Source organism: Phascolarctos cinereus, unplaced genomic scaffold, assembly GCF_003287225.1.
Source record: "Phascolarctos cinereus isolate Bilbo 61053 unplaced genomic scaffold, phaCin_HiC Scaffold_5;HRSCAF=322, whole genome shotgun sequence".
In the NCBI taxonomy this organism is placed as follows: Eukaryota; Metazoa; Chordata; class Mammalia; order Diprotodontia; family Phascolarctidae; genus Phascolarctos; species Phascolarctos cinereus.
In genome coordinates this window covers 248838345-248851680 of record NW_027555958.1, presented here as the reverse complement: position 1 = coordinate 248851680, position 13336 = coordinate 248838345, and the positions used below count along the sequence as shown (strand labels likewise).

The 13336-nt window shown below is 37.5% G+C and overlaps 1 protein-coding gene across 1 annotated transcript; it reads left to right on the top strand.

Annotated features, from left to right (window-relative positions):
• The first annotated feature begins 5219 nt into the window (after positions 1–5219).
• Positions 5220–6164, top strand: LOC110202649 (olfactory receptor 2B6-like). The gene has a single exon (XM_020978885.1). It carries the CDS (start codon positions 5220–5222, stop codon positions 6162–6164), a length of 945 nt encoding a protein of 314 aa, XP_020834544.1.
• The last annotated feature ends 7172 nt before the right edge of the window (positions 6165–13336 follow it).

The following is a 13336-nucleotide window of genomic DNA, read 5'->3' as shown; positions in this document are numbered from 1 at the left end:
TCACAGGTTAATGGAACTAGAAAGAACCTTAAAGATCATGTAGTACTTCTACTCATTTTATAGATGAGGAAACTGAGGCTGAAGTAAAGTGCAAGTCCAAAACTCATACAGAAAAGTAATAATAGATCCAGGCCTCAAACCTGAGTCACCTCACTTCCAATCCAGTTCTCATTAGTTAAGTCAAAAGTCATTTATTAATCACTTATTATGTGTCAGGCACAGAGTTAAGTGCTGGAGATACAAATAAAGTCAATACTAGTCCCTGACCTCAAGAAGCTCTAACAATAGTGTAATTGGAAACAACTATGTACAAACAAAATATATGCAGGATAAACTGGAGGTTACCTCAGAAGGAAGAGATTGGACTAGCATTAAGGGAGGACCAGGTAAGGCTTCTTGTAGAAAGTGGGGCTTTAAACCAAGAGAACGTTGTACACAATAACAGCCACATTGGTGATGACTAATATTGATAAACTTAACCCTTCCCAGCAATACAAGAATCTAAGACATCTCCAAAGGCCTCATGATGGAAAATGCTATCCACGTCCAAAGAAAGAACTAGGGAATTTGAAAGCAGATTGAAGCATACTATTTGCTTTTTTTTTCTCTTCTGTTGAGTTTTGTTTCCTTTTTCTGGTGATTCCTCCTATGGGTTCTAAATTTTACTTACAACATCACTAATGTGAAAATAAGTTTAATAGGAATGTATACGTTTAGCCTATATCAGATTGCTCTTGTCTTGGGGAGGGAGGTAGGGAGGAAGGGGAGAAAAATTTTAAACTCAAAAGCATATGGAAGTGATTGTTGATAAATTAATAGAAAAAAGAAAGTGGGGTTTTAGTTGAGATGAAGGAACCCAGAGAAGCCAGGAGGCAAAGATAAGAAAGGAGTACATTCCAGGTACAGGGAACAACAGTGAAAATACCTAGAGTCAGGAGATGAAGTGCTTCGTGTGAGGAATGGCAAGGAGGTCAGTGTCACTGGACCACAGAATACATGGAAGTAAGGTATAAGAAGACCAAAAAGGGAGGTGGGATGTGAAAAGCTATAAAAGACAAAGAGAAGATTTTATATTTGATGTGGAAATGATAGAGAACCACTGTAATTTATTGCATAGTAGGATGACATGCTCAGACCTGTATTTTAGGAACATTATTTTATAGGTGAGTGTAGCATGGACTAGAGTGTGAGAGGAGAGCCAAGGCAGGGACCAACAGGCTATTTATGTCTGTTTCACTTTTCCACTTTTTATCAATTTCATGTCCATGCATGAGGCAATGACGGCCTACTTCATGGTAGTGGGTCCACAACCTAAACTGGGCCCTCACTGCTACCAGCCAATCCTACTATGCCTCCCTTATCAACTCGTTATCCCTTTCTCCATTGTGGCTCTTCTAAACCATTTCATCCTTCCTCACACTGTCCATAGCTTTCCCTCTCCCCATATGGCAGCTGAGAACTTTACCGCCAAGTTTACAGAAAAAAAAATGAGGCCTTTCACATGAGGTCCTTCTTCTAACCTCTTCCTCATCTTTTACCACTTAGATGCCTTCTGTCACTATCTCCATTATCCCCTGCCACTTAGTTTTCAACATCTACTTCCATAAGATTTTAAGTCCCAAATTTTCTCCCTCCTCTCCCCCTCTATGATGGCTTGCAATTGGATATAGGCTCTACATATATATTCGTATTAAACCTATTTTCACATTAGTCATGTTGTGAAGATGAATTAAAACCAGTGGGAGAAACCATGAGAAAGAAGAAACCAAAAAAAAAGAGAAAGAGGAAATAATATACTTCAGTCTCCATTCAGAAGCCACAGTCCTTTTTCTGGATGTAGACAGCACTTTCTATCACTAGTCCTTTGGAGTTGTCTTAAATCCTTGCATTGCTAAAAAGAGATAAGTCTATCAAAGTTAGTCATTGCACAACATTGTTGTTAATGTGTACAACAATCTCCTGGTTCTGCTCACTTCACTCAGAGTCAGTTCATATAAGTCTTTCCAGGTTTTTCTGAAGTCCACCTACTCATCATTTTTTATAACACAATAGCATTGCATCACATTCATATACCACAACTTGTTCAGCCATTCCGCAATTGATGGGTATCCTCTCAATTTCCAATTCTTTGCCACCACAAAAGAGAGATGCTATAAATATTTTTGTACATGTGGGTCCTTTTCCCATTTGTATGATCTCTTTGGGATACAGACATAGAAGTGGTATTGCTGGGTCAAAGGGTATGCACAATTGTATAGCCCTTTGGGCATAGTTCCAAATTGTTCTCTAGAATGATTGGATCAGTTCACAACTCCACCAACAATGCATTAGTGTTCCAGTTTTCCCACATCTTCTCCAACATTTATAATTTTCCTATTTTGTCATGTTAGCCAATCTGATAGGTCTGATGTGGTACCTCAGAGTCATTTCGATTTGCATTTCTCTAATCAATAGTGATTTAGAGCCTTTTTTCGTATGACTATAGATAGCTTTAATTTGTTCCTCTGAGAACTGCCTCTTCATATCCTTTGACCATTGATCAATTGGGGAATGACTTGGATTCTTATAAATTTGACTTAGTTCTCTATATGTTTTAGAAATGAGGGCTTTGTCAGAAACACTGCCTGTAAAAAAAAAATATATGTTTCTCAACTTTCTGTTTCCCTCTTAATCTTGGTTGCATCGGCTTAGTTCATGCAAAAACTTTTCCATTTAATATAATCAAAATTAACCATTTTGCATTTCATAATGTTCTCTACCTTTTGTTTGGTCATAAAATTCTTCCCTTCTCCATAAATCTGAAAGGTAAGCTATTCCTTGCTCTCCTAGTTTGCTTATAGTATCAGTCTTTATATCTAAATTGTGTACCCATTTTGACTTTATCTTTATGTGGAGTGTAAGATATTGGTCTATGCTCAGTTTCTGTCATACATTTTTCCAGTTTTCCCACCAGTTTTTGTCAAATAGTGAGTTCTTGCCCCAGAAGCTGGAGTCTTTGGATTTATCAAATAGTAGATTACTATAGTCATTGACTACTGTGTCTTGTGTATCTAGTATTAAAGTATTCCACTGATCCACCACTCTATTTCTTAGCCAGTATCAAGTAGTTTTGATGATTGCTGGTTTATAACACAATTTAACATGTGGTATAGCTAGGCCACCTTCTCTTGCATTTCTTTTCATTAATTCCCTGGATTAATTCCCTGGACCTTTTGTTCTTCCAGATGAATTTTGTTATTATTTTTTCTAGCTCTATTAAATAAGTTTTGGCAGTTTGATTGGTATGGCATTGAATAAGTAAATTAATTTAGGTAGAATTGTCATTTTTATTATATTAGCTTGGCCTACCCATGAGCAATTGATGTTTTTCCAATTATTTAGATCTTATTTTATTTCTATGCAAAATCCTATCTTTTAATAAAAACCTTCTTTAATCCCTTTTAATTCTAATGCCTTCTATCTGTTACTTATTTCCTTTTTGTTTGTTTCATATAGTTTGCATTGTATATATTTGTTTGCATATTGACTCCACAATAGAGACTGTGTTTGTTTTTTGGTTTTGCTTTTATAAAAATTCTCAATGCTTAGTACCATGCTTGGCACATAGGAGGAACTTAATAAAATTTGTTGATTGACTTATTAAAAGAGGATGTATAAGAGATGTCATGAAGGTAGAATTGACAAGACTTGGCAACAGATTTGATAAAGTGGGTGGCGGGTAGTGAGAGAGTGAGGCATCAAGAATGACACCAAAGTTTCCAGCCTTAATAAATGGGAAGAAGAAGATACCCTTGACAGTAACAAGGAAGTTTAGGAAAGGGGAAAGTTGTAAGGAAAAGATAATGAGTTCTGTTTTGGACCTGTTTAGTTTGAGATATTGATGAGGGATATCCAATTGAGATATCCACTAGTCAGTTAGAAATGCAAGACTGGAATTCAGGAGGAAGAGTAGGAGTGGACAAAAAGATCTGAGGGTCATCTGTATAAAAGTAATCATTGAATCCAAAAGAGGTGATGAGATGACCAGGAGAAATAGTATAGAGAGAGAAGAAAAGAGGCCCAGGACAGAGACTTGGGGGACATTCATGGTTAGTGAGAGTAATGTTGATAAAAATCCAGCAGAGAAGCTGAGGAGTAGTCAGAAAAAAACCAGGAGAGTACAATGTCATGAAAACATAGAGGAAAGAGAGCACCATATAGAAGGATGTGATTGACAGTGTGAAAGGCGGTAGAGGAATCAAGGATAAAGACTGGAAAAAAAGGTCATTAGAATTGGTCATTAAAAGATCACTGAGAAGTTCCTCTTGAATGATGCATCTCACTATATCAGACTACTGAGGAGTTTAGGTCTAGATGTTTAATGGTCATCCTGAAGAGTGCTGAGAAGGATTCCCAGGATTTGGGAGCTAATAGGTCAGAAGAAATAGCTGGAATTACTTCTAACTATTTAACTCTGAAGGGATAAGAGGAAGCATAGGATTTGTTTCACGTTATTCAGATACTGTTATAATGAGAACTTTTTCACAGAGAGTAAAATCCAGGAACTGACCTTTTATTATTTTATGTCTCAGAATCATGTTAGCTGCTGAAGGAGAATTGCAGGAATCCACAAAGTCCACTGTCATAGGAGGTAAACTCCAATCACCATGATACCTTCCAGAGCAACTATTGGGACCACAAGATCCAGTCTATGTCTCCCTTTCTGAATATTTATCTTCTTTCTTCAGGCCACATCTGCCATCTACTTGCACTGTGTTTGGGTATCTCTGCTCCTTTTTTTATCCAGAATCCTTCCTGGCTTACCCATAAAGATGGTGGGAAGGAATGGGTAAGGTAGCATCTCAGTTTCACATCAAATAAATGAAAGTTCAGGCAGTTTGGGTAACTAACCTGATGCCATGCAACAAGTAACTAACAAAACCAGACTTAAGCCCAAGTCTCCCAAGTACTCTTTTGATATTCTATGGCTAGGCCTTTGTCTTCTCTTAACCAAGGATCACTCTGCAATACAGTAATAAATATCCACTCACTATTTCATTACATACAGTATACAAGAAGAAGCAACAATATAAGTTTACTGAAATGACACCTCTAATTGGGATTTGAACTCAGAGCCTTATAGTTTTATTTTTCTCAGTGCCTTTACCCAATAATAATCATCCATTTCTAACAAGTATTCCCTCCAGATCTCAATCAAAAGGATACTTAAAAGTGCCAAAATGTGGACCAGCAACCAGAGCTCCTTGGAAGGCTTTGTTCTCCTGGGATTTTCTGACCGCCCTTGGCTGGAGAAACCACTATTTGTTATCTTTCTAGTGGCCTATATATTTGCTCTCTTTGGCAACATCTCCATAATACTTGTCTCTCGTCTAGATCCCCAACTTAATAGCCCAATGTACTTCTTTGTCTCCAACCTTTCCCTCTTGGACCTCTGCTATACTACCAGCACTGTCCCACAGATGCTTGTCAACCTCAGGGGCCCAGAGAAAACCATAAGCTATGGTGGTTGTGTTACTCAGCTCTACATTTTCTTGGCCTTGGGCTCAACTGAGTGTATCCTATTGGCCATAATGGCCTTTGACCGCTATGCTGCCATTTGCAAACCCCTCCACTACCCAGTCATTATGAATCAGAGACGTTGTGTGCACATGGCAGCTGGCACATGGTTTAGTGGATTTGCTAATTCCCTGGTCCAATCAACACTCACAGTGGTGGTCCCAAGGTGTGGCAGGAAAATTGTGGATCACTTCTTCTGTGAGGTGCCTGCCCTGATGAAATTAGCCTGCACTGACACTCATATAAATGAGGCTGAACTCAATGTGCTTGGTGCTCTGCTGCTCTTGGTGCCCCTTACCCTTATCTTAGGTACCTATGGCTTCATCGCTCAAGCAGTGATGAAAATCCATTCAGCTGAAAGCCGCTGGAAAGCCTTTAATACTTGTGCCTCCCACCTACTGGTAGTCTCCATGTTTTACTTCACAGCCATTAGCATGTATGTCCAACCCCCCTCTAGCTACACCCATGATCGGGGAAAGATTATGGCCCTCTTCTATGGGATTGTCACACCCACCCTCAATCCTTTCATTTATACTTTGAGGAACAAGGATGTTAAGGCTGCCCTACGGAAGGCACTGACAAAGGAATTTTGGGTCAAGGCAAGGTAAATATAATGAGTAGAATTTAAGGGCAGTGTTGAACATTTTTGCCTTTTAAAGCATATGTGTGGAATTGAAGGATAAGAGACAGAATCACAAATAGAAGCAGAGAATAAAGAGAAATAATTCTTGGTAGCATATATGAGCAGATAACTTTGGGAGGTAATTTGTACTTGTTATTTAATTTCAATATGGTTTTACACTTATAGCTTTGGATCTGAGCATTGTTTCCATTCACCTTCCCCCATCCCACCATTAGGCATAAGTATACTTAGGGAATTTAATTTGATTCATATTTATTATATATAGACCACTAAGTGGCAAGTTGAAGAGACTGCTACTGATGGAGTCCAGAAATTCTGATTCTTAAGCCTGCCTCAGACACTTCCCAATTGTGTGACTCTATGGAAATCCTTATCTATAAAGTGGAATTAATAATAATACCTACTTCAGAGGATTGTTGTGAAGAACAAAAGTTACAATACATGGAAAGTTGTTCACAAACTTTAAAGTGCTACATAAATAATAACTAAAATTATTATTATTGTTGTTATTATTATTATGAAGCACATGCTGCATACAAAATACTGTTCTAGGGCTGCCTTAGGTGCTAAGACATGGACATTCAACATTAATTCAAGCCGAGGTTTCCCACTGCATCTGGGGCCATATCCAGTCATCCTTATCTATATCTTGCCCCAGATGGCTCTGGAAGAGAGAGTAAGGCAGGTGACCTTGTACAGCCCTGCCTCACTTAAATGCAATTCACTTGCAAGTCAAGATATCACCTTCTGAAGTCATTGGTTCTCTTTGAGAATGAAGGATAAATAACAACAATGACAACAACAACAACCATTTAGAAACCATTTACATTGCTTATGGAATCCAAGGAGATAACAAAGGTAAGACAGTAAGCATGGCATACAGTAAGAGAAATAACACATATATAGAGCAATGGGACAAAATAGAACATGGTGAGTGAATAGTGTACATTCTAACAACATATTATGACAATTCTATGGAAGGAAAGATTTCAGACAGGTTATCAGAGATAGCTTCATGGAGTCAGAGATCAATGGTTAAAAAGGAGATCAGAGAACATTTGATTCAACCTCTTCATTTACAGATGACGAAACCAAGAGAGGTTAAGTGACTTACACAAGGTCATATAGAAGGTAACTATCAGAAGTAGTATTTGAACCTAGGCCCCTTGTCTCCAGAGCCAATTTTTTCCCACCATACCATGCTGAGGCAACATTAGAAAGTTAAAGGATGGTTAGGATTTCATACTAGAAGGACTAGGTACATCTGATTTTTTTTTAATTTTTAGATTGTGATAATTTTTTCTACCTGTGCAAATGTACTGAAAATAAAAGAAACAAATATGATAATTTACTTTGAAATAAAAAAATTTCATTCTACTGCCTCTATTTTCTTTGCTTTATAGATAAAAAAGAAACTGCATCAATTGACATAGATTGGCCCTTTGAAATACTCTTAAATTCCGGTCTTTCTTTAATAGTCACAGGTAGGGGCAGCTAGATGGCGCAGTGGATAGAGCACTGGCCCTGGATTCAGGAGGACCTGAGTTCAAATCCGGCCTCAGACACATAACACATACTAGCTGTGTGACCCTAGGCAAGTCACTTAACCCCATTGCCTAGCCAAAAGACAAAAAAAAATAGTCACAGGTAAAGAAGGAGGCTATATAAGGCATATGGAAAAATTCAAGTAAAGATAAATATGGGAATGATATAGATATAATTATGAAATACAGAATGATCTACTTGGCTAGAGTATATAATATGCGAATAGCGGATGCATGAAAAAAAGTTGGAATTATATCATTACAGAAGCCTTGAGTATTAAACTATTATTCAAATTTCATTCAGTAAACAAAAGGAAGGTTTTGAGCAGTGAAGTGACATAATCAAATTTATTCATATGGAAGTGGTGTAAATGACAGATTGGAGTGGAGAGAGATGGGAGATTAAGTGACTATTGTAATAGCATAGAAAATAATAGCAATGAATACATGAACTAAGAGAACGGCAGTGAGAATAAAAAGAAGACGTAATTGAGAGCTACTATGAAGATAAATTTGAAACTAATTGGATATGGCATGTAAAGAAGAATGAAGAGTCAAGCCTGGGTAACTTGGAAAAGAATAATGCTATTAACAGAAAGAGAGCACAAATTCAATGTAAGATGTTAAATTAAGATAACAATTAAGATATTTTATATCCTACTAAAATGCATAACTGGCATTCTAAAGTCAAGTAATTTGAGATTGTTCTCTTTTATGGATACATACTGTAATACTGTAGCACTATTGTACTGTTGATAGATTGTGTTAATTTATATATTTATGTGTAATTCATTTACCTAGAGCCAGCCCCCAGTGATCCAAGTTTGTAATCCCTCCAAGGTTTTCTTTCTGATCATACTAGCATCTGATTCTCCTAGTGACAATTAGAGTAAAAAATGCAGAAGGGAATAAATTTGGAAAGGCATTTTCAAGAAAAACTAAACAACAACAACAATGGCAAATGTAGATACCGTTTTCTCCACCTTATAGATGCCTTTCCATTTATCTTACCTTGCTATGCAATAATAAGGGTTGGAATGCATGCAAGTTTCCATAGTAGACAAAACAAAAAGGTGCTTGCTAGTAGCTTAGAAAGAGAAGGTCTGGGGCAGATAGGTGGTGCAGATAGTGGTCAGGAGGACCTGAATTCAAATCAGGCCTCAGATACGTGACACTTATTAGCTGTGTGACCCTAGGCAAGTCACTTAACCCAGATTGCCTAGCCAAAAAAAAAGGGGGGGTGGGGGGAAGATCCAAAAGCCAGCATGTGTTCATTAAAACAAGTCAAATAAATTTTGGGAGTATGGTGGAGTGATAGATAACAGAATCCATCACCACATCATATCAATCATAAAAGCGTCCTACAAGGGTAGTGAATAAGATACTACACTTAGTTCCAGGAACCCATACTCCATGCAACCAATTTTTATCTCTATTCAGGAGAGAGAGAGAGAGAGAGAGAGAGAGAGAGAGAGAGAGAGAGAGAGAGAGAGAGAGATCCAGCCCTAACCTCTCTTCTGAATTTCAGTCTCATATTACCAACTGCTTATTGGATATCTCAAACAGAACGTCCTATAGACATTTAAATTAAATATGTCCAAAACTGAGCTATTATCTCTCCCCCAAATCCACCCCTTTTCCAAACTTCCCTATAGTTGTCTGGGCATTACCATCCTCCCAGTCTGAACCAAAATCTCAGTATCATCTTCAATTCTTCATTCTCAATCATATATCTAATCTATTGCAAGTTTCGTCACTTCAAACTTCATATTTCATACACACATATGTATATATATATACACATACATATATACATCTATACACATATCTCCTTTTCTCTACTCACACCGCCAACACCCTGGTACAGGTCCTCATCACTCTGTGCCTTGAGTAATGCAAGAACCTTCTTATTGGTCTTCTTTCCTCATGTGTCTCCCCATCCTAAACCATCTTCCACTCGTCGTCTGACCATGCTGGCCACCCACTCAAAAAACTTCAGTTGCTTCATATGACGTCTGGGATCAAATACAAAATACTTTTTCTATTTTAAAAGTCCCTCATAACCAACACTCTTCCTACCTTTCCAGTCTTCTTTTATTTTACTTCTTTCCACATGTTCCAACTACACTGGCCTTCTTACTGTTCCTCACACATGACATTCCATCTCCCAACTTCATTCCTTTTCACTATCTCTCCTCCATGCCTGTAATGCTTTCCTCCTTATCTTTACTTCCTGTATTCTCCTTATCTTCATGTCCTGTTCTCTGGCTTCCTTCAGTGCTCAGCTCAAACCTCATCTTCACTCTCTCCCTGTCAATCAACCCATCCCATCCCCTTCTACTTCCTGCTGAGATAACCTTCCATTTACTTTACATATATTGCTTGTACAATTTTTTTTTCTGGTGTCTCTCCCATTAGATGTTGAATTTCTTAAGGACAAGCACCATGTTTTTGCCTTTCTTTGTATCTCCAATGCTTAGCACAGTCCTGGAACATAGTAAGCACTTGATAAATGTTTTTTGACTAATTGACTGAAGAAGATGAGAGTTTGAATCCTATCTCAGACACTACATTTTACCCTGGGAGATTTGCTTAACCTCTGTCAGCCTCAGTTTCCTCAATTGTGAAAGTGAGTGGGTTACACTTGATGGCCTCTAAGTTCCATTACCACTGAAATCTATGACCCTACCTTTCTATGAATGGGAGGAGGGCCTTCATAGTGTAATACTTACCGAAAATAACTGAGGACCATTTCACCATACAGTTGTTGTATCCTCTCCTAATGTCCTCTTTCACATAAACCACCACTGGGCTGGTCTAAAATAGTTTTATATCCATAGAGTAGTTTCCATTCTAGATGACAACTTTGGAATTTGCCCAGCTGAATACAGAATTCCAAAGAATATCAAGGAAAGATAAAGTTTTCTTAAATGAGCACTGCAAAGTAATATAAAAAAAAACAATAGAATGAGAAAAATAAGAGATTTCTTCAAGAAAATTAGAGATATCAAGGAAAGTTTCATTCAAAATAGGCACTATAAAAGGTAAAAATGATAAAGATTTAACAGAAGCTGAAGAAATTAAGAAGAGGTAGCAAGAATATGCAAAACAACTAAACACCAAAGATCTTCACATCACCATATCACCACGATGGTGTAGTTAGTGATCTAGAACCGGACATCCTAGAGAATAAAGTGAAATGGGCCTTAGGAAGTATTGCTAACAGTAAGCATAGTGGAGGCAATAGAATTCCAGTTAAGCTATTTAAAAACCCTGAAAGATGATGCTGTTGAAGTGCTGCACTCAATGTGCCAGCAAATTTGGAAAACATAACAGTGGACACTGGATTGCACAAGATCAGTTTATGTCCCACCCCCAAAGAGCATCAATGTCAAAGAATTTTCAAATTGCTGAACAATTATACTTATTTCAAACACCAGCAAAGTTATGCTTAAGATTCTGCAAGCTAAGCTTCAGCAATATGTGAACTTAGAATTACCAGAAAAGCAGGCCAGTTTTCGAAGAACAGAGGAGCTAGAGATCAAATTTTCAATATTTGCTGGATTATGAAGAAAGCAAGGAAGTTACAGGAGAAAAAAATCTTCTTCTGCTTCATTAACTACACTAAAGCCTTTAACTGTTTAGATCATAACAAAATGTAGCAAATCCTCAAAGAGATGGAAGTACTAGATCATCTTAGTTGTCTACTGTGGAACCTGTATGCAGGCCAAGGAGAGAGAGAGTTAGAACTAAACACGGAACAACTGATTGGCTTAAGATTAGAAAAGGAATACAACAAAGCTGTGTATTGTCACCTTATTTATTTAACTTATATGCAGAGCACATCATTTGAAATGCCAGATTGGATGAATCAAAACCCGGAATTAAGATTGCCAGGAGAAATATCCACAATCTCAGATATGCAGATGATACCACTCTGATAGGAGAAAGTGAAGAATTAAGAAGCCTCCCGATGAGGGTAAAAGAATGTGTAAAAGCTGGCTTGAAACTTAACATAAAAAAAAATCCTAAAATCTAGGCAACTGGTCCCATCACTTCCTGGCAAATAGAGGGAGAAAAAATCAAAGCATTGTCATGTTATATTCTTGGGCTCAAAGATGACTGCAGACGATGACTACAGCCATGAAATTAAAAGATGCTTGCTCCTTGGAAGAAAAGTTATGGCAAATCTGGATAGCAGACTAAAAATCAGAGACATCACCTTGCTAACAAAGGTCTGTATAATCAAAACTATGGGTTTTCTAGTGGCAATGTATGACTGTAAGAGTTGGATTATAAGAAAGTTAAGTGCTGCAGAATCAACACTTTTGAATTGTGATGCTGGAGAGTATAACCGATGCAAAATATATTTTGATATTGGTAATGTTGTGAAACAAAACATAGACCAAAAATAAAAACCCCACGAAAAATAAAGTAAAAAAAAAGTATGCTTTGATTTGCATTCAAATTCCATCAGTTCTTTTTCTGGAGAGGGATAGCATTTTTTATTAAAAGTCCTTTGGAGTTGTCTTGGATCATTGTACTATTGAGAATAGCTAATTCATTCACAGTTGATCATCTTACAATATAACTTTTGGTGTGTACAATGTTTACCTGGTTCTACTCATTTCATTTTGCATCAGTTCATGTAAGTCTTTCCAGGTTTTTCTGAGAGCATCCTGCTCATCATTTCCCATAGCACAACAGTATTCCATCATAATCACATACCACAATTTGTGCAGCCATTCTCCAGTTGGTAGACATCCCTTCAATTTCCAATTCTTTGCCACCAGAAAAGAGTTGCTATAAATATTTTTGTACATATAGGTCCTTTTCCTTTTTGTTTTTCATCTCTTTTAGGATAGTGGTATTGCTAGGTCAAAGGATATGCGTGGTTTTATAGCCCTTTGAGCATAGTTCAAAATTGCTCTACAGAATGGTTGAATCAGTTCACAACTCCAACAATGCATTAATATCTCATTGTTTCCCACATCCCCTCCACCATTTGTCATTTTCCTTTTTTGTCCTATTAGCCAATATAATAGGTATGAGGTAGTACCTCAGAATTGTTTTAATTTGCATTTCTCCAATCAATAGTGAGTTAGAACATTTTTTTTTCATATGGCTATAGATAGTGTTGATTACTTCATCTGAAAACAATTCATATCTTTTGATCATTTGCCAGTTGGGGAATGGGTCTTACTTTTACAAATTTGACTCAGTTCTCCGTATGTTTGAGAAATGAGGCCTTTATCAGAGAAACTTTCCTTAATTTTTTCCCCAGTTGCTATTGCTAACTGCATTTCCCCTCCACTTTATTCCTCCCTCCTGTTTATTCTATTCTCTCTCTCCTTTCACCCTGTCCCTCCTCAAAAGTGTTTCGCTTCTAACTACCCATTCTCCCAATCTGCCCTCCCATCTATTGCCACTTCCTTTTATCTTATGCCCTTCCCCTTCTACTTTTGTGTAGAGTAAGATAGATTTCTATAACCACTTGAGCATGTATGTTATTCTCTCTTTGAGCCAATTCTGATGAGAGTAAGGTTCACTCACCCCACCCTTCTCCTTTCCTCTCTTCCCCTCCACTGTAAAA